This window comes from Coptis chinensis, chromosome 4 (genome assembly GCF_015680905.1).
Source record: "Coptis chinensis isolate HL-2020 chromosome 4, ASM1568090v1, whole genome shotgun sequence".
NCBI classification, from domain to species: domain Eukaryota; kingdom Viridiplantae; phylum Streptophyta; class Magnoliopsida; order Ranunculales; family Ranunculaceae; genus Coptis; species Coptis chinensis.
This window is the reverse complement of record NC_141459.1, coordinates 44,130,921-44,157,381: the sequence shown is the minus strand read 5'-3', so window position 1 is coordinate 44,157,381 and position 26,461 is coordinate 44,130,921. Positions and strand designations below refer to the sequence as shown.

The following is a 26,461-nucleotide window of genomic DNA, read 5'->3' as shown; positions in this document are numbered from 1 at the left end:
ATTTCCATAGCTTTTGCAAACAAACATGATTATTCCTTTCCCCAGTTTTTACTTTCCTTTCTCCAGTTTACCAAACACATACCATTTAAAATTATTTCATTTCCATTCCATTCCATAGTGGACCACCCATTTTATTTCCTTTCCTTTCCATGAGTTAAAATTTAACAAACACACCCCAAATGTTACCAAGTAGAAAAAAAAGAAAAAGAAAAGCGAAATTAGAAAACATGAGCGAGACTAATTCATTTCCACGCTCATCTCAATTACACAACCCTAGAAAGAAAATGTTATGAAGGAAAACTTGGAAGTCTAAAACTGTTGCCGCTACTCAATGCTCATAGTTTGGTAACTGGTAAGTCGCCATCGTTCTTTTCTTCTTCATTTTCTCATCGTCCTTATTCTTCATATTTTTTGGTGTCACTATTTCTCAATTGAAGTTTTTCGGTTTTTGGTTTCATTGTTTAAGGTTCCAAAGAAGTGATCTACTGGAGAAAAAGGTTGCTTTTTGCCAAGGTAACTAATTAATTATTTTGAATTTCTAAAGTTTCTCTTTTTATAACCTAAGGTTTTGACGAGCTAGATTTCTAGTGCTTCTAGTGTTAATTCATTTAACACTAGAACTCAACTGATGCTTGAGGTTGTCTTTTGCTTTTTATTAATATTGATTTAATTTATATATGTATATTGTGTATTGCTCTAGCTAGGGTTTGGATACTTTAGTTAGCATTTCCATATGTAAAGATTTTCTATGTACTATAGGGTTTGTCTTCTAATTCACACTTTTCTTCATTTTTCAATAGTGTTAATAGTTTATGAGCTGATTTAAGTCTCTGGGGCTGTCCAAGTTTTGATCTTTGATGGTTTTATGTTGATTTATAAGTGTTTTATGAGACCCCTTTTATTAAAATCTTCGTTTATATGATTTTTACTTCATTTTTTTTAGCTTTAGTGTGATTTATATGGGGATGGACATGGGATTCATTAGATGGGTAGTCAAAAATCAATTTTACCTTGTGTTTTTGCTAGTTCATGTTGTAGCATGGTTATATGCTGTCGTAATTGGTCTCTAATCTTTACACAGCCATAAATTGGATCTTGGATTCGATGTGTTGCCTCATCTGACAAACAATCTGCTTTGCTGCTGCTGAGCGAAGGGATTGGAAGTTGCTGCAGTCCAACAAAGCAGAAGAAGATTCCAGCAAAAAAAAACACACACAAAGAAGAAGATTAAGTTGGAGCAACATGTTGTTTGAGATGCAAGTACTCAGAGTACGTATTTCATAAGGTACAACTGATAGCCCCACCAAAAGTTAAATGCTGCCGATGTCACACACACACACATAAAACATATTAAAACACAAGCTTCAATAAAACTTGTTCAGTAGAGGAGATCGTATATATTTCTTCGTGGGTGTCTATGTGTCACTAAGTGACAATTAGAACTTAGTCACTACTCACACTATAACACTAGAGCTGGTATTCAAGTCAACCAAGTTCAGCTTCACAATGTTTAAGCTCGGCTGTTTAAGATATTTAATAGATGCAAGTACACTATTGTAATACCCCACATTTTTGTAACTATGTAAATTGATTTGTCGCATTGAGTTTCCTTAAGTTACACGGTTTGTTTGATTTGGAGGTCAAGTGTTAATCCTAAAAAGGTAACTTATTTTTTGTGTTAATGAGTTCTGTGAACGTGTTGTGCCAGTTTTGATATTATCTAATCGAGTTGTTGGGTTGGCGCCAATGTAATGACTTGGAAATGTACTTTTGTATTGAGGGTTACCTACACTCTTTGAAATGTTGTTATCTTTGAAAGTTAGGCATTCGCAAATGAATGATTCTAGAAAGTCGAAAGTTAAACTCTCTGAACAAGGTAACAAAATAATATCCGAAAGATGTTGCTGGATATTTGAGGATTACCTCTCTAGTGTTTTTTTTTACTCAAAAGATAATTGTTGTCGTTGCAGTGGGATTTCAAAAGATATTGTCATTGCTTCAATCAGAAGATGCTGAGGTCCGGATTCATGCAGTAAAAGTTGTTGCAAATCTGGCAGCCGAAGGTGCGTTTCTTTTGTTTGTTTCGATTTAGAACTTTGTTAATTTTCAACATGTGTCATTGCGAGCATTCTAGGCGATATTTACTTCTGAGACAGAAATGATTCTATTTGAAAAGTTTATCTATATGCTGTGTTGCGCTGAGACACGACATGAACACTCCAGAGACATGGCATTTTCAGTTAAAATACGGAGTCTCCGACACAGGTACTGCTTACATTTTGAAGTACCTGCGCAATACAGTCTGTATGTTAACCTTTTATTAATTTCCATGAACCAAATCATATTTTTGAACCGTTCTCTGGGTTATAACGAAATTGATCTGGGCCTTGACTTACCATATCAGTTTACGGTAGTATGTTAGCTTCTATTAGGAATGATATAGTGTCCACATTTGAATTATGGGATTAGGTTTTGATGACATAAGCAATGATTGTGTTCTATGTGCTATTTTTTCCGTGTATTTGTAGAAGCAAATCAAGAGCAGATTGTTGAAGCTGGTGGTTTGACATCCTTGCTGTTGCTTCTTAAAAGCTCAGACGATGAGATGATACGTAGAGTAGCAGCTAGTGCTATTGCCAACCTAGCAATGAATGGTGAATATCTTATGTCTCTTATTAATTCTACTTTGATTACAGGTGTGTCTTTTGGGGCCGAATATGGAATCAATCATAGTTTTTTTCATTCTCCCCTCTCTGATTTTTTTGGGTAATTTGCCAGAAACCAATAAAGAGCAATTAATGGATCAAGGGGGCATTAGTTTGTTGTTAATGACTGCTGCTGATGTTGATGATCCTCAAACTCTTCGTATGGTTGCTGGGGCAATTGCTAATCTATGCGGAAATTGTAATCTTAATCTCCTTTGTATTTAAGTGCTTCTCGTTTGATGGAGGAATCACCTACACTGTTTCAAGAATAAGTGTAGTTTTACTGATTAGTTTTTGTAGGTTTGCTCTCTTTGAAGGTTGCCTTCTTTAGTTCGATTTTGTTACACCAGAGACATTTATACAAATTGACAGTTATGGTGTAGAATTGGTACTATTTCTGTTCTTTTCTTGTTGGTTTGGAAAAATTTATTGTAGTTCTACCAATCTGAAACTTAGATTGCATCCTCTATAAGTTGTCTTCTTCTTAACTCCTTAATTTGCTTAACTGGAAATAATGTGTTGTTTGGGTGATGTTATCTCCCTGTTTTGGGTTTTCAGTCTGTCTATAAAGTGTTTGACTAAATTGTTTATTAGTAATGCTATGACTGATTTCATGCAAGAGCTGGAGAGACAAGGGTATTTGGGACTTTGCATTAGTTATAAGAGAACAAGACCCTCTATCGGACCTAATTAAGCGTATGAAGTATATTTTATTGATTGTTTAATCATATTAGATAGTTGTATACACCTGCTCTTGCCCCCACATGTTTCTAAATTTCTTGAAAAATGATGATCACCAACTTGGCAACTTCACTTAAAAGTACAAGCTAGGTTATGTCTTGAGAGAAACATAAGCTCAGAGAAGTACTCTATGCAACAAATGGTTTGTCTCATGGAATCTGTAATCCCCCCTGCACTTAAGCCATGTATCATTCTTACCGAAAGAAAGGAACCAATGCTCTATAATGCTTAAAGAATGATACCATTCATTAGATTATTATTTATCCCTTAGTAACGGTGGACATAACTCTAAAATGTTCATAATGTGCATTTTGGGAATTTTGCAGGATATAACTCTAGGTGTTGTTTTGGGGTCTGCAACTCAAATTTCAATGTTTGTGGTAAGACTGAACCAGCAGCATTTAAATTCCATTTTGTCCGGAGTTTGGTGACTTTGGTCACAATTTTAATTTCTTCTACTTTGTTGTGGTTTAGATTCCCTTGATTGTCACCAATGCATGGATTCTAGGCATAAACATGGATCTCGATTTTAATCTTCTTGAAACTGGATTGCTTGCTTTGTCCATACTAGTCAAGACCTTCACTTTACAGGTATCCCTATACGTTCTTCGATCAACTCATTATAATAGCTAATAACTTAAAACACAGTACTAACATAATCCTATTATTGTTTGTGTTTGCGACTTAACAGATAGAGAAGTCATAAAATTAATTACTTGGTTTTGACCTAGTTGCTAATATGTTAATCATCATTTGCCGATGTTATTTGTAGGATGGGACTTCACACTATCTAAAAAGCTTGGTTCTTCTGTGCTGCTATGTTATTATTGGAGCATGTTTCTTCGTCCTCAAAGCTCCACTTGGTAATTCTTATTCAGAAAAATTGTAATTGCTAAATAATTTTCATTATGTATATCTCAGTAACACCAACAACTTATGGTATTTTCCAAACTTCAGTGCCAGACACGAACATCCTCAACTCTAGAGCCGTTGCATTTTCTGGAGGAGGCTTGGCAGCTTAAGAGGATCCCCAAACCAAAAACAGTTGATCGATCTATGCACTATACCGCAGATGCAAGTGTGCATTGGTCATTCTTTCATTCTTTCATTTACAGTTGTTTTATTGATGGATGATTATATAGTGATTCAATAGGCCGAAGTGGGTACTGCTAAGCCATCATTAATAAGATGGATATCTATTAAAATACCCCTGAAGCTTGGAGAGGAACATAGCGTATCATGTATGTTTTGGCTTTGGTTTCTAGTCCTAATGTATTTGGGTGGACCTTCGGTTTTATCTGTGTGTTTCTAAAATCTGAATAATAATAAAAGATTCGATTGTTTGGTTTCATCTTTGCTCTATGAACAAGATACAGGTACTGGTACGTGCACCAGTACAGGTGGCCCACATATAAAAAGGCTAGAGAAACCATTTTTTTTTTATATAATGAAAATTCGTTAGTAACGGATACATAACCGTTAGCAACAAATTTTTTTATACAATGAAAAATAGTTAGTAACGGATACAAAAATGTTAGAAATAAAAAATCAAAGTGACGCTTATATCTGTTACTGACTAAGGCTAAACAAATTTGGTAACCATTACTAATAAATTCTAACGGTTACGTATCCGTTACTGAAATTAATTTCACTGACACTTTAAAACCGTTAGTAAATTTTGTAATGGATAATAAGTGTTACAGATATTCGTTACTAATATTTGTCACGCTTTTGTGTCAATGCAAGATAACTGTTACTAATATTTTTTGTAACGGATGCATATCCATTACAAATAGGCTGTTATGGTGTAGTGCATGGTTAATGATAACCATTTTCTTTTGATATTAAGTAAGTATTACAAGTGGTACTCTTATCATGTGGTGTTGAAAATAAATTCTGAATCATTTGCTAGTACAAGTTAAATGAAGTGTTAACTAATATGCAAAAGATGGTTCTATTGCTAAGTAGGTCCTAACCTTTTGGGTAAGCTTGCTTATATTGAGGTTTAACCTTTTATAGTTGTTGTAGGTTTTTGGACTCGGCCTCGTTAAGGTCGATACACGTATGAGAGTTGGGGACCTACTCTGCTCAAAGGACTCCTAACCTTTGATTAGAGATGCGAATAACGGGAGTCATATGTTCTTCTTTTGTCTTTTTGGAAAGGGCTTCTTTATGAGGTGCCATGACTTGTAAATATATATTTTTTTTAGAAGACTATATTCTAAACCCTTTGATCATCAATTATGAGATTAAATGTTTTGAAAATATTTATCTTATTTTTTAGTTCTTTTATGCTAAGTTTGATATTTAACAATTAATGCTCCTTAAATTTATATTAGGGGTGGACAACTTATAATCTCTTATTCTACGTAAACCTTACGATTTTAAGAGAAATTAGGGCAAAAGCTTTGGGGAGAGAAAGAGGAGGAGATCATTGTCTCCATTGATTTTCATGCTTTAAGGCAAGTTTACCCTCGCGCTTAGGTGCTTGGTACTTAGATCTTTCTTATGCACAAACATAGGAGCCACTGTTTAGGTTGTGCTTGTTTAGGTCAATTACCAGAATGTATGTATAATCGGTCTCTCGTCTACATTAAGTAGGAACCAAAGCTAGTTACTTGACGAACTTGAGCATAATGACTTGGGTTTTCTGACATCTGCTTAAGAACAATTATGCTCCATGAACATCAATCCGTTTCTTAAGGACTCATCTTTATCTGGACCACATCCTTGTCACATGGATCTCAAAATTCTCCTAAAACTAACATGAAATGCTAATGGGCGAACAATGTCAACACCCAATAAGTTCATCTTTAAATGGCCATCTTCAGCTCATGGGCTCGGGCTCATATTGGGATCTGACCAAGATCCTTTTTTTTCCGATAATCTCTGACCAAGATCTTTATTTCCTACAAAAATAAAAACGTTCTAATTCTAATTCTTGAGGTAATATCTTTCCAATTCACAACACAGAGAAACAAAATATAATCAATCAATGAAAAATAAACAAAAATAAAAAACTGCAACTTGAACCCAAAACCATATCTTAAAATTTGAATTTTCTTTTTCATGATTTAACATTTGTAAATTGATTATGTTCCATAACATGATAAAATGAAGATGGGAGCGAGGATCTATGGTACAAAACAATAAAATATCGACTAAAAGAATTCGAAATTAATACAAGGATGAATGATTCATCTTCTCCAAAATTCGAAAGTTGAATTTGAACTCTTGATATTTGCCCAATGTTCAAACTTGAATATTTAAATTGATGTTGAACTCATCAGTTTTTTATCTCCTAAAATCGTACAAAAGTTAAAAGAAAATATAATTCATATTCAAAAATATTAGAGTTAGAGTCTTGAAATTGTGCAGATCAACAGGGTTGGGTCAACGACTTTTGATACGGTGTGGGTCGGGCGGCTTAACGGGTTGGGTTTGAGCGTAGAACCTACACCCATAGCCCGAGCGCGTAGAAATGGTGGCGAGTCGGTGTGGGTCTGGGAGCCGGTTGAAGACCGGGTCCCCTACCGGGTAATGGGTCAAAGGTTTGTTTTTTACACTCCTAACTGTGGGTGTTGAAAATCTATAAATAAGGAGGTCAATGCAAACGCACGACCTTCTTTAGTGGATAGGGAGTTAACAAGAAAAATCAAGTGGCCGGGTTTAGGGGATCCCAACTCTTAAAATATCCAAAATGTAGGGTACAAATCAGTTCGCGTTGCAATAGTAATCGGTCTTGTACAAAGCAAGCATGGACTGCAAACCATCTCGAGATCTGCGCTAAGAAACTAGTTTGGGCTGCAATAGTAATCAGTCTTGTACAAGTTTCTTTAATCCTTAGAGAAACTGACTCCTTCTCAAAAGAAACTAGCCCAGATGGAAAAGGAAGTTCTTGGGTATGAAGACAGATTGTGTTGGTTGTTTTGATTTGGTTAATGGAACTGAAAAGTATAGATTTGTTAAGGCTAAAAGTAAGAATGATTTTCTTGTCCATGATGTTATGGATTTGGGGAGTGGGGGAATTAGAATAGGACTAGATATTGGTGGTGGGTTTGGGACCTTTGCGGCGATGATGCATGGCAAAGAAAAATATGATTGTTGTAACATCGACATTGAATGTTGATGTCCCTTTTAATGAGTTCATTGCTGCAAGGTCCTATGTTCTTTAGTTTAGATCAGAGGTTCCCCTTTTACGACAATGTGTTTGATTTGGTTCATGCTGTTGATAGTTTAGGCGAAGGGGGCCGTCAAGAGAAAATGGAGTTTTTGATGTTTGATATTGATTGGGTTTTAAGAGTCGGAGGCTTGTTTTGGTTGGATAACTTTCATTGTGTAGATGAGGAGAAGAAGATGACTCTAACACGGGTAATTGAGCGATTTGGATACAAGAAGTTGAAATGGGTGGTAGGGGAAAATATTGTTTCTTCTGGAAAGTCTCAGGTTTACTTGTCTGCTATTCTTCAGAAGCCTGTAAGAGTACAATTGCACTAAGCTTGCTCTGACTGGTTTTAGGTATGGATGCTATTGTATTTTATATCTCTTCTCACACAATATGTGTGAATTCTTTGCCTTAACATCTACATGAAATTTATTTTGTATGTTAAATAAGTGAAGTGCAAGTTGTTTCTTTGCCATACTGCGAATTGGCAGTGGAGGGAGATCCTGTAATTTATTGTTGTTAATGACAGTAGTGGTTAATTACTGTAGCAGGATTATCCTATACCATTAAGCTCTTTCAATGAAAACACACTGGCAACAAGACATCTGCCCCGTAGATGTTGTGCTTCATATTGGCAAAATAAGGTTTAGATCATTGAGCAAGTATATTAAGGTACTAATAGTTATTTTTTCAGTTCCATGTTGCATAAGCCGATGGAGTTTTGGTGACAGTCATTAAGGTTATTGCATAAATTTTGTGTTTTTATTTATTCTAGAATCATGACAATACTTAATTTTTTGTTTTTTATGATTGTCAAGCAGGGAAAAATCTTAACTTTTTTAGATAAACCCATTTATTTTGATATTGGCTCTTGAAAAAAAACCACACACTATAGCTTGCATCTTTATTAGTATGTATCATGATAGAGGCCGTTTGTTGTCAGAACAATTAGCGTATAAGCTGCAATTAGTGTATAAGCATATCTCCGGTGGTTTTGAGTTTACCACCAAACTGGTTAGATTAATGCTAATGCCAAACTAATTATTGTGTGACTCATTTTGTAATATTTTGTATGTTATGTAGCTTAAAGTCAAACGGATGATACAAGTTATGCATACTTTGTTGCATGCTCTTCGCGATGTTAATTACACAATGGGAAGTTCCACGACAGGCTAATGGGTAAAATGTTTAATTAAAGATTTATTAGAGTTCTTTATAATTTCTACTTGTTTAAGAACTTTCCAGAGTATTGAGATCCCATACGGTGGAAGTGAATGAAATTGGTCTGCCACTCGAAATAGCCCAAAGTATTACATTTGAAGAGAAAGTAACTGAATGAAATAAGGTGCACATACAAGAGTTGGTCAATAAGAAGTAAGAACCACCCCCGTGGCATGACTAGTGAAATTATAGCTAGTGGCATTATGTCTACTGACTATAATATCACAAGTCATGCGACGGTAATGGTTCTTACTTCTTATCGACCAACTCTTGTAGGTGAGCCTTATTTCATGCAGTTACCTTCTCTTCAAATGTAATACTTTGGGCAATTTCCAGTGGCAGACCAATTTCATTTAGTTCAACCTTATGGGATCTCAATACTCAGGAAAGTTCTTAAACAAGTGGAAATTATAAAGTCCTCTAATAAATCTTAAATTAAACGTTTCTAAATGCTAGCTACACTTTGACAGGGGTAGGTGTTAATACAAACTATATGGCAGAATTCTTAGCCATCTTGGAGAGTGTCGAGATTGCAGTACAAAGAATTATATTGTCTTAAGGAGATCTTAATTGTAGCCAGTGGCATTATCGTCGAGGATGTAGGAGATCGATGTAGTTTTAGGTACTTGTGACTTGTAAGGGAGATCTATTGTCTGTGTTTAATGTTTACTTTATAACCCTAATCTACATTATCTACAAATTATTATATTGTTACTTGTCTCTATGTATAATTTATATAGATATTGGATCATTTGTACTGTTGATGTAAAAAGTTTTGACTAGTGTATTTCTTCGAAGTCAAGACTTAATTAATCAAGATATAAGCTCCTCATGGTCTCCTTATTGTACCGAGTGCTAACTCTCACTTAGGAATCAATATTTGTTGTTATTCCTGCTATGTTCATAGTGGTCTGTCAATGTTTTATATACATGTCAACAATGAGTTCAACAGTAGTAGATGGTAATAACATGAGTAGGAATAGTTGCTGAAGCATCTCCACTACCCACAGAACAATCAGCTAGAAGACACTCTTTGGCAAATGTTTGCTGGAATATGTGGTGGTATATCAGAGATTCAATTTGATGAACCTCCTTCCTTGCTAGAGTGTAGTATTTGATTACTAGAGACCAGATTCTCAAGGCTTTGGCATCTCCACCTTGTTTTGAATTTGTTACTTATTGTGGTTTGAAAGAGGGTTTAAAATTAGAGCTGGAAAAGTTGTCCCACCTCCCCAGGTTGTTGATTGCTTTGTCGCACTACCCCTTTGCTAATTTGGATATGTGTAGGTGGCAAAGAGAGCAACAACTATGTCTTCTGAGTCCCCCTTTATGTATCATGGTAATCCTCCATGGCTATATAAATGGGAGGCTTACACTAGCACTTATTTTAGATTTGATTGAATGGAAGTGGTACCTGATGTAGTGATATATTGGAGGCCTATGACCTTGCCTCTTTTTATGTGTGGAGATGGTGTATGGATGATGTAGATGGATGATGGATCGTCGAACAAAATAGAAGCGTATCAAAACCTAATTATCCCTAAATAAGTAAAGGATGAGTAGGGTATAGTTCCACTTTTAAGTGTATGTTATGTGAAGGACAAGACTGAAAAGGGGGTTTGAGGGATTAAAAACTATGATTGTAGAGATTTTAGATTCTAATGCTAAACTAAACTAAATTAACTAAACTATTGAGAATTTATAAGAGAGGGAATTCAAGAGATTAGAATCCACCAATACTTTTGATCTATGATCTTCTGCTTCATGGTTGTTCTTACAAGTAGACTACAATTAGGCAATCGAGCGAGTGCCGATGCCTTCTTGGACGAAACATTGTTAACAATTAATTCTACTTAAGGTTGTTCCTATGTTTATGCTATTAATATCTTCTTTCCTTTTATGTAAGCTCGGGCAGCCATTCAATATATTATCGAGAGCAACATCAAGGAGTACTTCCTAATAGGGCGGCCATTAAATGAATCACCACTTAAGGCAAACACAAAGAATACTTCCCCTAGGCAGCCACTCCCTGAGCTACCCCTTCTAAGGCAACACAAAGAATACTTCCCTAACTCTAAAGAACTATACTACTAGAAGAAAGGTAAAGAACACTAGCATGATATTAATATTGCAAAACATAAACCCTATTCTATACTTCCATCCCTTGGTGTGGGCAATGGAACTAATAACTAAAAATATAAAGAACTAACTTGATTGAAGAACACCATGAACTAGAAGAATCATTAAACCTTAAGCACCGGCTTCATCTCCTCCCTTGAAGGAGAAGATTAGCTTTCCATAAAGAAGGAAGAACACGAAGAACGAGAATAAGAAGAGTCGAAGAACATAAGACTAGAAAAACTAACTTATTAAGACTCGACTAGTTAAAACCGAATCTTTTATTATTAATCTCTCTCTGCCTCAAGTTCTGGAGACAAGAATATAAGTGAATTGGCAAATTACATGAGGCACTTAGGTCCTCTATTTATAGGGGTTACAATGAGTTCTAGAAGCATTCCAAACCACCATTTGTTTCCTAATACAAATCAACTTCTTTCAGAGTCCAACTTCGTCTCCAAAACTGAGAAGGAAGTGGCTACAGTGTCATTTCATGCATCTAGACGCACGATCTATGTGTCCCAGACGCGAGCAATGCATCTGGACTCACTATCCATGCGTCCCAGACGCGGAAGTCTATTTTCCCTCTTTTGCTTTATCCTTCTATCCTCTTTTGCGGGCTTTGGTCCAAATAACGAATCCTTTTTCCTTGGGATTCCAAATAGGCTTTAAAATAGGTCTAAGTCGCATCTTTAATAGCTTCAATTCCTTGGCCTTCTCTATGATTGTCCACGGGCTTCCCATGTGATCCTTAATGCTCTGAATTGCTCCGTTTTACCCCTTTTTCTCTATTATTCCACAAAAGTCTCTTTTTCACCTGTAGAATCATAAACCATAACTTATAAACACTATTAGTCCACTAAGATGGCTAAACAAGAGGCATAATCGAGGGTTAAACTGTATTTTTTGAGCACTTATTAGCCTACGGGTTACAATCTCACTTCATCAATGTATGCTGCCATCTTTTCCCCTTTCTTTATTTCTATTCTTTATTTTACACTTAAACTCTTGTAATCACCTACCCTTTTTCCTATACTTAATACAATTTTAAGCTCACTCGGCAAAAAAAAAAAGATGCCAAAATCTACAGTGCGCAGGCTTGTGAAACGGATAACTACTTAGGTAAGACATCAGGCCATTAGCCATTCAACAAATATTTATGACCACTCACCTTGAAACTCATGTACATCTATCGATGATGAAAGACTCAGAATCACTTTAAACAATTTGGGAAGACCGCTCGTATTCACTCTAAACGAATTTGTCAGACCGCTTCAAGTTGTTCTAAACGATCTCTTCAGATCGTTTGGATCTATAGACCAGCGATCTGAGGAGGTCGTTATGCCCACTTTCATCTGTACATGGTATATAGTATATGTACATGGCATATGGTATGTAGCATCCCAAATAATGGATGGTATATAGTATGTATCATCCTTACTTTGGCAGACCAAAACTTCCAGTAAGAATGGTGAGAACCAAGTGATAATGGTGCTCAAAAGGATGGTATATAGAATGTAGCATTCCAAATAGGGATGGTATATAGTATGTGTCATCCTTACTTTGGTAGACCAAAACTTCCAGTAAGAATGGTGAGAACCAAGTGATAATGGTGCTCAACCAGATGGTACATGGTCTGTAGCATGACAAATAATGGATGCTACATAGTATTTATCATCCATACTTTGGCAGATCAAAACTTCCAGGAAATTAAAATGGGTTAGCGACGCAAACAAGAATAACAATTTGTTAAAAGAAATTCTATATGTATAGTTATAATTGTTGAACAAGTTTTTAAAAATGCTGGTGTGATTGCAATCACATCTACTTTCTAGTTTAAAGAATAATTTTTTAAAAAAAAATAGGGTATGTATTTATGTAAAATCTTTTTCTTGAAGCATACTATTTGAAATTAATAGGGTTTTTCAGACATCGGTCCTACTATTACTATGGTAATTAGAGTTTGGTCCATAAATGATGAAATATTAGGTTTTGGTCCTACTTCTGTTACTTGACCATCACCTACTACTGTGGTCATGTCGTTTGCTCTTTTGAGCGTGCGTCACACGTGCTTACAAGTAAGACTAAACTCTAATATCTAACTTATAATAAGGACCATGTCCTAACAATGACATTATTATCTGGGTCAAATACTAACTTATGTTTAAGAGTGAGAAAGGACGATGGTTTAGACAATGTGTATCTTCCAATCCTCCTGTTTCGATCTTCTGCAACTCTTCCTTATGTTCTTTAAGTTTTGCAAGTTTTACTTCCAGTTCCATAGTATATGCCTAGCAGAGAATCAAAAAACAAAAAAAATACCAGAAGAATTGTTTAGAAAACACATGCATAGAAGAAGGAAACTAAAAAAAATTGTTTTGAAAACACATGTATGGAAGAAAGAAACTAGAAAAATTGTTTTGAAAACACATGCATAGAAGAAGCACTATGGTGTCGTGAGTATCTCATTACAAAGTAAGTAGTCACAAAAGAAATAAATATGCATCTTTCAAGTAGGATCTTGGAACATGTTATCCAAATCAACGACATCCATAAAAGTTCATATAATCTTTACATGTTCGGTCCGCCCATTATATATGAGGTGGCCTGGAATGATGGAACATATTAAGTTTTTACTTAGCTTGAACATTGAATGACAATTCTACTTTCTGGAATTATACCCACAATCTTTTCCTCAGATACACATTCATGAGTCCCACAGAGATTCAATACATACACTTGTAAAACATTCATCGATCAAAAACTATGTCATGAAAATATGAACCCTAGCACGATTAAAAATAAACAAACAAGAAAAATCTTTACTCTAATAGAAAATTCTATAGATCCTAAAATAATTATAGTGTCCGATGCTGGTGATATGTTGTTTAGTTTCTTATCTATCATACATATTACTATTTCTAGCGCAAAAGATGCAACTGAAGGCGGTGCTTTGAATTTATTCCCTACTAAGAGAATTGGTTTATGCAACATATATATTAGCCAATTTCAAGGCAATTTATTGTAGAACGTGAAAAAAACTTTCCTCAATATGGGAATCAAATTCCATTTGAATGGTTAATTTAGAACTCTCAAGTAAAGAATAGTCCTACTTGTCAAAAAGGCAAATATTAGAGTTTAGTCTTACTTGTAAGCACGTGTGACACCATGCTCAAATGAGCAAACGACATGACCACAATTAACTAAGTTGACTGATGGTGAAGTAACAAAAGTAGGACCAAAACCTAATATTTCAACATTTCTGGACCAAAGTCTAATTCCATAATAATAGTATGACCAATGTCTAAAAAACCCAAATTAATAAAGGGAAGAAAATATCTATGGTATCAATATCGGTTATATCGGCCGATTAATCACTGATGAATCGTGTATCGCTTGTAACCCGATTAGTTTTTACCGATTTTTAAACTTTTCTCATTGAACCGATTTAATCACTGAATTGACTGATTAATCGGCGGAGATGACCGATTTCTCACTAAAATGAGAAAAATATTTATTGAAAATATCGGTTCCCTACCAAAAAAAGTACATAAAATTAACAAATTGGATTATTTAAATTGTATTAATAAAATGGAACCTAATGAACACACAAAGCTAAGAAGAGTTTACAGATTTTCTCCTCTTAACGAATGTTAAATATACAAATTATTGTATGAGAATATAGCTTTCTCTCTCCTTATTCCTTTAAATATTTAATATAATTGTTGTGTTTGGCATCTATGTAGTACTCTAAAATTGAATTGAGTTGGTTAGATATGATTATGACAATTTGATATGTTTTTGCTGTATCTCGGATAACTATTTAGAAATATCTTGTATGATTATATTATATGAAAATCTACTGTGACTAAATTCATGCGTACCGGTGCAGCAGGCGTACTCTAGAACTGCTATTATATTATTATATATTTTTGAAAGTAAGTGTCAAATATATACATCCGATATAATCGATTAAATCGCCGATTAATCACTGATTAATCGCATATCACTTGGTTGAAGCATGTGCCGATTAATCACCGATTAATCGCATATCACCGATTTTAACCGCTTAGGAAAATAGGAATTAAACATTCCAAAATCTATTAACATTACCCAAAAATCGAAATCTACTGTGGGCGTTGAAAATCGGTTATTAGGGGATAGTAGAAATCAAATGCAAAGGCACGGTTGTGAAAGTGGATAGGTCGGGAGTTAAAACAGTTATCAAGTGGCTAGTTTTAGGGGATCCCAACTCATAAAAAACCCACAAATATCTGTTCGCGCGTACTCTATCTGCAGGTATAATAGTTCGTACCAATGCAAGCATGGGCTGCAAACCATATAGAGATTTGCACCAAGTGACATCTGGTAGACTTTGACAGATCCATTTTTGTGAGGTGCAGCAAATTATTTCGGAAAATAACTAAGTTGGCAAAGATGGTGAAGAGGATGAGTAGGTTATTTAACTTTGTTCTTCTTCATATAGTTTTAGTTGTTGGTAACTCATATACTTAAGTTTGGCAGTGATAAGAGCCCAAAACTGTAGTTTTAACCCTTTAACAGTCATACTTTTAGACCAATTATGTGAGTAATAATTAAGAGTTAACACTGATTACGTGTTTTTATGCATTTCAGGCTTCAAAGTCCATTATGTGCAGAAATGTGCCACTTTAGCGAGATAAAGGAGCAAAGGTCGGTTACTAAGGAATTCCATGATTAAAGGCCAAGTTTCGAGAAGACAAAGCCTTTCTAAAAGCCCGGTCAAAAGCTGAAAAGTTGACGCGGGCAGAAACAGCACACAAAGTCAGTAGAACTTCCGAAGGATATATCTTTGGACTCAGACCTCGAAATGGGGCCTACCTTATGTCAAAACGACCGGCTCGGAAAGAGCTTTCCATTGGTTTAAGCCTTGACCCAATCAGAGGAGCAGAAGTGGATGGAAAGTCTGTTGAAGCCAACTACAGCTGAAGAGGCCTTTTTGGACTGAAAGAATTGGGTTTTGGGCCTGATTCTCTGGCCCAAAACATGGCTCCAAGCCCATGCACGATTTTTTGGATCTGAATGTATAAAAATAAAAGCTTAGCTCTTTGTTAATGGTAGATAGTTAGACCTAGATTAGATTTAGATTAGTTAGCCTCCATTAATGAATTCTAGATCTAGTTTTTCATGTAGATTAATTAAGTTTAGTTCCATTTCAATTATTGTATTAGATTAAACCCTTGAATCTTGTTCTTCATTTTGATTAGATCAATAAAGTAGTATTTTTTTATCAATTTCGATTTTGTCATTTCCATTCCTAGATCTAATTTCAATTCCTGTCTTTATTTCAATTGAGTCATTAAATTAGATTTCATTATTGTTTAATTAAGTAAATTTCAATTCTTTATATCATGTTTAGTTTAAATGTAATCGGAAATGATTGCGTAATGATTCTCGGCTAAACCTCTATTAGAGGGGGTTGAGAAGCCTTGATGAAAGCTTGATTCCGAATATCGTAGAATCGTCGTAATTTCCTTTCCACTCTAGAAACGATTAGTTCACCATGAGAATGGGTTTAATCGTTAATATGCTAGTTATGAATTGGTAGGAATGCCATGTGTAATTAGGGATTAGGAAGAACCAATTGTTCTGCGAAGCAGTTCAATTCGGATTACGACGATTCGTCGTTAAAAGGAACTTAAGTCGAGTTAAGGTGGAATCAATCCCCCTCTAACTCCTTATCATAGAATCAACGTAGCATTCCCTTAGTTATTCCCATCGTCGACTAGTTGCATTTCGTGGGTAGTTGCATCGTAGTCTAGTTGCCTCATTCATAAATCTCTCATTAGACTTTAAGTTTAGAGTACTTACACTTGAGAACATAGCATACGGAAGGACTAGGAGTGGAACGAATCACTCTACTCCACTATATCTCATAGGATTGAGAGTAGAATCTTTGATAAATATAAGCATCATAAATTAGTTTTAGTTTATTTACGTTTTGAGTTTTATCGTTCATTTCGTAGGTAAACTATTCATTTTATGTTTTATCAGGCAGCTCATTTTATAAAGGGAAACATAACCATATCTTCAAAGGTGCTACCTTTTCTAAAGTTCGTATTTTTCACTCTCAATATACTTGAAAATTGTATAGTTTGGGTTAAGGAGTGTCTTGTATAAGGATGAATGTGTTTTGGTCTGATATATGGTGCACAATGGTATGGTTTTGTTCAGATCCGCCTAAGCATAGAAAGGTCATCTTTGTTTTGGTGACAGTAGTTAAGGTGATTGCATAAAGTTTATGTTTTTATTTATCATGATAGAGGTCGTCTAGTCTACTTTGGTAGTGAAAATTTTAATTTGATTCATTAATAATTCAAACACAGAGAACTAGTGTAGTATTTATACATGAGGTTAGGTGAGTTAGTTATACTAACTAACTTTTGTTACAAATGGTCTCTTCTTCTAGAACGTTTGATATGTTTCCGACATCTATTAGTGTTTTGCATAATACATAATATTTAGGAATGTGTAAATATATGTTTTTGGTTGTTAACTACTTCTAGAGGTGTTGACGGACCATAGTTGGTATTTGGCTTTAAGTAGAAGAGGTACTAATTGGATGATATGTTATATTTAGTTTGATTTGAGAAGAAGAAAAGAGTAGTTTTTGGTGGATTTTCAGGAAGTTATTAGTTTTGAGGAAGTTTGAGCAATAGATGAATTGAGTGATGGTAAATCTTTTTTTTTTGAAAGGCAAGCAGTGGAAAATCTTAACTTTAAGAGATTAACCCATTTATTTCGATATTGGCTCCTGAAAAAAAAAACACACTATAGCTTGCATCTTTGTTAGTATGTAATTATGTATCATGATATAGGCCGTTTGTTGTTATTGGTTTTTCATAAAACTGTTTCTTTGCTAGTTCTTTATTTTTCATGTCTATTATAAACAATGACCTTGTGTTCTCTGTTGTTTTATATACGAAAATCCCAGATTTAGAAAAATCCAAAGTTGAACAAAGTTTATCGTACAACATATATGACACTATTAACTCTCTGAAGAGGGAGTTAAGCATTGTAGGGGCCGAGGTCCAAGATATTAAAAGTACACTCGCACCAGCTCTAAGTCAAGTAGTGGAAGATGTTGGTGCACTTTCTATTTCTATGAATAGATTGAAGAAGATGTTAGCAGATGAAATCGATAATACTCGAAGTAGGGGAACAATTCTAGATGAGGATGATATTGATATCTCCGTTCTGCCTTTCGACAATGAAGAATATTTATGTACACCACCTTTAAAGAAAGGCAAGGTTGTATTCTCTTCTCCAGTGACCCCTAAAGAGAATAAGGTAATTTCAACTAGAATATAAACACATACCCTTCAATTAGCGTATAAGCTGCAATTAGTGTATAATTTGGGTTGCATTGTAGTTTTTAGTTAGCCGTGACATTGAAGACAACCCATATACAGATATAGATCCAAAGTGGCTAGAACCTCATTGGTTGCTAACAACTGACGAAGAAAAAGTCTTCCGCTGGATATTCTCTCCTACTGCCAAACCCGGGTAAACAGTCTCATTGAATTGCCTACATGTTATTTTGTTACCTCATCCACCAATTAATACTATTCTTTCTTGTCATAGGGAATTCATTGCAAGCTTTCCTACGTGGCATGAGTCCCGATCTACATTTAAATGTTTGTTAGGAACTAGTGAAGTGTCGCTTTTCGTATGTTACTATCATCGTAGTGTTTGATTTCATAAATTTACTACTGTTTATCAAATATAAGACGTTACTAATATGTTATTTGTTGTAGTTTGGGTTTCTTTGGTGTGCCTATCTGAATGCACAACAAAAGTGCAGGTTTATGGGTAAGAAGTACTATTATTTAGCGCTTATGAACACACATATGAATGTATCAAGTTGAATCTTTTATGTTCCAAACCATAAGTTAAATTATGAGACAGTGAATCAATAACTAGGAGGATTTCAAACAAGAGACATTCTATGCATCCATAATTGTTTAGGAGTTCCAATTAAGTTTTGTAGGAATGGAGCACTGACCCATTGAAGGTTGCTGCTGCAACAAAATTAATTAAATTAGATGCAGACATAAGACAATATCGAAGAGTAAGATGATTTTGTCATGAATCATACGTTCTATAACATAGGTTGGGTTTGAACTATAGGAACTAATTCGATTGTTATTGTGCAGTGGTACATACCGATATTGAAAGATCATCATTGGTGGTTATACATTATTAACCCCAAGGATCGCACCGTAGTTATGATGGATTCGCTGTCAACATCGGCTAGTACGTAATATCTCCGGTGGTCTTCCATTTACCACCAAACTGGTTAGATTAATGCTAATGCCAAACTAATTATTGTGTGGCTCATTTTGCAATATTTTGTATGTTATGTAGCTTAATGTGAGACAGATGTTACATGTTACATATCATCGTTCTAACATGAGGTTATATCGTATATATCATCCATTTTTACACTTTATGCTTATGCTTTATTTTTTGTTTGCTTAGGTTTCCTATATGCATACTTTGTTGTGTGCTCTTGGCGATGCTCATGCCACAGATTCTCCAGTCACAGATTGGATAATTACACAATGGGAAGCTCCACAACAAGCCAATGGATAAAACGTTTAATTTCAAATTTATTAGAATTTTACCATCTAGAGTGACTAAAATGGAATTTCTCTATGTATGTATGACTGCGGGGTGTTCACCTGTAAGTTCATGGAGTTTTGGAATGGGCAACAGTTGGACTACAACTTCACCCAGCTAGACATTCCATACTTTCGACATCAAATGGCAGTTTCAATGGTGATGTCCGAATATAATGAAGCGAAACCATATTTGAACCATATTTGATACATACAACTATCTTGAGTATGAGCTGTATGTAATGTATTATGAACAAGTTGTCAATTGTGATATATATATAATGTATCATCCCGAAATGGCTTGTTACTTGTGGGAGCTCCATTGACATACTTTTGAGTGAGAAGGCACGTTCTTGATCCTAGTTAACTAGTAAACTGTCCAATATGTATACTTTATAGATGCCAAAAACTACTGTGTGCAGGCTCATGAAACGGATAACTACATATGTAAGGCATCAGGCCATTAGCCATTCAGCAAATATTTATGACCACTCACCTTGAAACTCATCTACCTCTATTGATGATGGAAGACCGCTCAAAATCACTTTAAACGATCTGGGAAGACCGCTCAAATTCACTCTAAACGACCTCGTCAGACCGCTGCAAGTTGTTCTAAATGATCTCTTCATATCGTTTGGATCTATAGACTAGCGATCTGAGGAGGTCGTTAAGGCCAGTTTCATCTGTGCATGGTATATAGTATATATACATGGTATATGGTATGTAGCATCCCAAATAATGGATGGTATATAGTATGTATCATCCTTACTTTGGCAGACCAAAACTTCCAGTAAGAATGGTGAGAACCAAGTGATAATGGGGCTCAAAAGGATGGTATATAGTATGTATCATCCTTACTTTGGCAACCAAAAAGGATACTATATGTTATACTTTGGCAGTTTATTTGAAGATCTACAACATTATAAAAAATCGTTTAGAATGTAATTAAATTTATAACAACTTTTGAATTCATAACAACTTTTGAGAAGGTTACACATAGTCAATTGAGCTGATTTTTAACAATTAGGTGTTCTTCATCATGTGATATATCTCTCTACAAAAAATTAGCCCTCAATTCATATCGAAAGTCAACTTTTAGGAGTGGAGTAACTTTGGAGTCATTATAAGTTGGAGTTAATATAACCATTCCCATCAACAAAAGGAGATATTTCCACCTATATATCTCGGTTTTTGGGGTACATGATATATTGCTTGAATTCGATATTTTCGTCCTTACCCCAAACTATTTTTTAAAAAAAACAATATAACACAACACAAAATCTAGTGTTAGATGAGTGCATCGTAAACCAAGTGCAATGAGTGCATAGTGACGGAGTTCTCATTCAAAGAAAAAATATAGTGCGTAGTTTCCCAAAATGAAGTCTAGAGTTTAGTTCATGATAAAAATGATCCATAATAAACCAAGTGCGAAATATTATACAACTTCCATTAAACTACTAAGTTGTATTCCTGATAATATTGTCATAGAAATACACTTGCCAAATAGTAAACAACGAGTTCTATGTATTCATGATGAGAACAAACCGTTTGGTAAAGGAAATTGTGAAATGTTAAAATGACCACTGAATCAACCCAAGTGCCAAACCATAATAAAATAAAATAAGTTAACAAATAACCTAGTAAATCATCTTGGAATAATTCATAAGACAACAGTAGTGCTAAAAAGAATTTTCTCAGGAGTACATAATAACATTCTCCCAACATTAAAAGGAAGAAGATACACGTGTCCCTTTAACGCAAACCATCCTCTCTCTAAGGTTCATTGTAGCTCACCTGAAAAATTATATAAAAAATCATCAATAGGAGAACTAACTGCAAAAATCAAGATCTATTGTTGAGCTAAATTAGATAGAACGGCGACGGGAACATGATGGAATACCTGATTAACAACATATTCAAACTACTCCTCGTCACCATCTGCTTCACTCTCAACTTCCTCACTGTCAGCATCGGCTTCACTCTCAACTTCCTCACTATCACCATCTACTTCTGTCTCACCATCCTCATTATCATTACCATCTTCCTTCATATTCATATCTACTTGGACCCTCTTCTGCCACTCGTCTTCCTCAGGAGCCTCTGGACCCTCATAATCGGATAGGATATAGTCTGAACGCCATTGAAAGGAATTGTCTGTACTGAGTTCCAAGGAGGACGAAAAGTTTGTGCATATCTTATTCAAGTATTCTACCACCAAGTCCAGTTGGGATTTTGTACCCAGCGTTAGCCGGGACAAGTATTTTGTTTGGGTAGCATTAGGGACTATTAGGTAGTCGTTATCACTATATTGTTCATGAAAGGAAATGTTTGTACTGAGTTCCAAGGAGGAGGGAGGAAAGTTTGGGTATGTTTTCCTCAAGTATTCTACCACTATGTCCAGTTCGGATTTTATACTCTGCATTAGCTGGTAAATGTCTTTTATTTTGGCAGCAATCACTTCTATTAGGGAGTTGTCATCACTATCTTGTTCGTGCACATGCCTACTTGTCATCCTCAAAACAGTCAGTCGGCTAATAGGGGAATCCTGCTCAATATACATATAATGGGGAGGAACACCAGCGCCTGTGATGATTTTACTAATAAGAATGCCATGAGGCATACATATATTCTTTTTGCTTCTACCAGAATGCTCCACAATGTTATGCCAGATTATAGTTACCAAGTCGAGTTTATCCCCTTTCCGCATTGCATTGATCAGATAAAGCCCAAAGTCGTTAATGTGGTTAAAATGACCACATTTTGGCAAGATAGTTGAGAATAATATCCGATGGAGAATACGGAACTGCGGCTTCATCCTAGTCGATGGCAGACTGTTTTCATAAGACCCACTCCAACAAACTTGGCAATAAAATCTTTGTAATGGTGTTGAAAATTGACCTTCAATGGATAAAGAAGATGAACATCTCCTCGAGAAACCTGAAGGGTTGACAGGATGCTTGCCGGAGTAACTACAATATCTTTCCCCCAGACTTTTGTTTTGAAAATGAGGTTATGCATTTCCACTCCATGAATATTTGCATAAAATAACTTGACCAAATGGGGGTATGCCACTCCCTTTATTTTCATCAAGTTTTGCCAGTTCATCCTCTCGATCCATTTGGTCATAATATTGTCACCGATCTCATCGAGCAAAACCTCACGTTCCAAGGCCAACGGTCTATTATTACAAATTTCTTCCATGTATGTTGCATAAGCCGATGGAGATACAAAATCTTTATGAGAAAACCCACAACTATTCACAGTCGGGCCTCTATTACGAATGGACTGAGAAGGCCTCTTTCACTTCGGCGCCATAATACTATATTTAGTTCTGAAGAACCTAAATTGGAAACCGGCTCAAGAAGACTACATCAGTAACAATTTAATCAGTTTGCTTAGTAAGTGCAATGTGAATAGAGCTTAAATTTAGATCTAACAATGTTTGACATAATAATTGGTTCCAATTCCAATTAAGTATTTTATTTCATGAGCAAGTATCAAACTTGATGAGGTTAACTAAATAACTAGTAAGTAGTATTTGACAATTTAACAAGTTCTAAGTCTACACAATATACTCAAAACAGAATTTAACACTGAATATAGTTGTTAAGTCATTATGTAGAAATCCGAATAGAGGCTCAATCTATTATGAGTAGAAGAGAAGGCATACTTGAATCAAAGTCAAATTGTATGTTAAGAGATGGTGATTTATGGGTTCGAACGTAATTGTATGTGTTTTAGGTATTTGGTCGAGAATGCCTGAGCACCCATTTTTCTTAAGGTTTCATGGCAGCAGCTAGCAGATGAAGAAGACAAGGCACCAAATAGAAGAAGCCCAAATTGGAAGCCTAGTCCTAATCGGCACGAGATATAAATAATTGTGTTGAAAAATAAATTTTCATATTTCAAACGAAATATATTGGAGTATTGGACCCTATTTCGCCCACTCCAACCCACTCCAAATCTCGCGCACTCATCTCGCCCACTCCATCTCGAGATCTAAGGGCCCAAATTAAAACAAACCAAAATCCAAACCATTCGCACCCAAAAACAAGAGTACTAAAAAACAAACCAACCTCAAGAAACTAAATAACTAAATAAATCGAAACCTTCGCTCCCATTGTACCGACTCTACATCGAAATTCTCAAACTTGCAATACTCAAACTAGAACCATAACCAAATCAATATGGGTGCTTGTAAACTTGCAATATTGGGTTTGTTTATCAGCATCACAAGTTCAAGAAATACAATCACGCTTTTTAGGTTTTTATATTTTAAAAAAACTCTTTGCCCCTTCTTCATTTTGTTTGAATTATATTAGTGTTATAGAATGTGTATGGAATGCTCTAAAATGATATTTGTTGAAATGGGATTGACTTAATTTAAGGCTAGAATGAATTATGAACTAGAATTTGCAACTCTAGGCTGTAGATGGCCCAGAGTCTGGAAGCTTTGTACTCACGTCTGTCTTGCTAAGAGAGCATTCAGATTAGAATGCATTTGATTTTGATTTGGTCTATGGGTGTTTTACACTTTACCAGGCTGATTATATTACAACAAAGCCATTATTGTGCATTACTACAACGTCTATGTTAATCAGATGCTCCCCTCGTTGGGTTTTATTAACTAAGGCATGTTAATTTTTTTGCTAACTTCAGACAGAATTAGGAATCTAGTTTAAGTTGTAGAATAACTTTTACATTGGTACATTAAACCATTTTGATTTGGAGTGGTTTACTTTTTTTATTTGGAGTGGTTATGTTTGTTTGTTCTTTGATTTGGAGTGGTTATGTTCGTTTTTGTTTGTTGTCATTTTCCAAAGACGACAACCATTTTTTAAATGACCTTGTTACTACTTGTTTATTACTCTTTTTTGTAGTAATAATGGCTCCTCGATCAAAGAATGTCAAAAATGTAGCGAAAACCATCTACATAGGTGCAAAGAAATTGCTTAGTGGTGGCAGTAGTAGTTTGGGTCGTGCTGACCCGTCTGAGAAAAAAAGAGAAAGGGCCACGTCGATATCCGCCCGTAGAGGGGATCGAGAAGCCATTGATCCGAGTAATTTAGTAGGTGTAAGTGATTTAGAGGTAATAGAAAGAAATAAAAGAAGAAGGAAGAAAGAAATAAGGGCTCCTATTGTAGATGAGGATGTAGATTTAGATTTAGGTTTAGATGAGGATATATATGAGAATGAGGATGTCGATGTCAATGTAGTTCTTCCTAAAAATTTAGATGGTGGTGATGGTGAAGAGGAGGATGATGATGGTGATAAGGAAGGAAGGGGAATGAGAAGAGGAGGATGCTAATGGTGATGAGGAAGAGGAAGGGGAAGGGGAAGAGGAGGATGGTGAAGAGTCTGGTGACGACGATGAGGAGGGGGACGAAATGTATGACGATTTGGAGGAGGATGACAGTGAGGAAGAGGATGATGATGAGGAGGAAGCGGTGGAGGAAACAATGGAGGCATTGGTGGTACGTCATGTTCAAACTTTTGTGAGAAAATCGAAGAAAGACAAAGAGTACCAACTAGACACATATGGTGGTGGCCCGACTAGAGTGCGAGGACGTTCCAAAGAACAGCTATTGTATGAATATGTTGTGCACGTTGCTCCCGATGTTTGGGTGGGGCAGGTAATATTAATATTAATTAGTACTTTAAATATATATTTTTTACAAAATTAAAATTTCTCCTCATTGACTCTTTGTTGTCTTTATTGTTTTAGGAGCGTGGAGTTTTGAAGTGTGGTCAGCACCTAACCAAGTTAAATCAAAGGAATCTAGAGTCAGAATTTAAAAACTATCCTAGATTTGAAAACGAGCTCAGAAGGACGGGTTTGTATGATCTTGTGATGGGAGTATACCAGCATCAGGATTCAGTGTTGGTCTCTGCGTTTGTGGAAAGGTGGCATCCGGAGACCAACACATTTCATATGCCATTTGGGGAGATGACTATCACTTTGGATGATGTCTCCAAACTCCTAGGAGTCTTGATAAAAGGAATAGCCGTGCAAGGGGCCATTAATATGAAGTTGGTACAGACTCAGAAACTTCTTCATCGCGCTCTGAATATATCGTTGGGAGCGATTAAGAAGGAGTTGCAAGACAACCACTTTATATCAAAAGTAAGGTTACAATTCCTGAAACATCACTTGATTGGGAAGGTGCATGATAGTGCGATTGAAGTAAAAGGCCGTGTGAAGAAGGCGTTGACTGAGATAGAGGTACATCATGCTGTCAAAGGTTATTTGTTATTCTTCTTTGGATGTACTCTCTTCCCCGACAAGTTTGGGACTGCAGTGCCTATTTGTTTTTTGAGGTTGTTGTCGAAGTTTAGCGAGATCAAAGACTATGCGTGGGGTGCAGCAATACTTGCATACTTGTACCGAGGTCTTGGGGCTGCCACAGGTGGCAAAGTCAAAGCCATTTCAGGCTATTTCACTCTCCTATAGGTGAAATATTTAGTATTTTCGTTGATATGTTAACCCTTTATCTTATTAGTATTTTAATTGTATGTGTATTTTCTCATCTAGGCATGGATCTACGAGTACTTCCCGCACTTAAGGCCATTCCCAAACCTGGAGTATGAGTTAGGGCAGCCTCGATGTCGTAGGCACTCAATTGCCACTTCGCATTATGTTAACGCAAAACATGCATTGCAGCTTTTTTGAAAAATTCTTGATGAGACAACTTGTACAATGGTAAGTATATGGGCTTGTTTAATATTTTATTGATTAATTGACAGGTTGGAGTATGTCAGTATTGATTTATTCAACTTCTCATATGACAGGTTGAATGGTGCCCCTACAATAATGTTGAACAATTACGCCCGGTGGATGATATTGTTTATTT

General features: G+C 35.6%; 1 protein-coding gene across 5 annotated transcripts; it reads left to right on the top strand.

Moving 5' to 3' along the window:
* The first annotated feature begins 1,158 nt into the window (after positions 1–1,158).
* On the top strand, positions 1,159–4,030 carry LOC147503619 (uncharacterized). Of its 5 annotated transcripts, XR_015220221.1 has the most exons (8): positions 1,159–1,285; positions 1,971–2,063; positions 2,177–2,265; positions 2,529–2,654; positions 2,779–2,904; positions 2,997–3,093; positions 3,773–3,826; positions 3,921–4,030. XR_015220221.1 is itself a non-coding variant. In XM_086603982.1 (6 exons), exons 3-6 carry the CDS (start codon positions 2,211–2,213, stop codon positions 3,086–3,088), a joined length of 399 nt encoding a protein of 132 aa, XP_086460108.1. In that variant the 5' UTR covers positions 1,159–1,285; positions 1,971–2,063; positions 2,177–2,210; the 3' UTR covers positions 3,089–3,753. The 5 variants fall into 5 exon arrangements, 1 of the variants encoding a protein (XP_086460108.1); XR_015220224.1 differs by lacking the exon at positions 2,177–2,265; XR_015220223.1 differs by lacking the exon at positions 2,997–3,093.
* The last annotated feature ends 22,431 nt before the right edge of the window (positions 4,031–26,461 follow it).

Coding starts and splice junctions, on each gene's coding strand:
- LOC147503619 (XM_086603982.1), top strand. CDS start 2,211: ATGAACACTCCAGAGACATGGCATTTTCAGTTAAAATACGGAGTCTCC. Junction 2,655..2,778: donor TGCCAACCTAGCAATGAATG/GTGAATATCTTA, acceptor GTAATTTGCCAG/AAACCAATAAAGAGCAATTA. Junction 2,905..2,996: donor TGCTAATCTATGCGGAAATT/GTAATCTTAATC, acceptor TTTACTGATTAG/TTTTTGTAGGTTTGCTCTCT.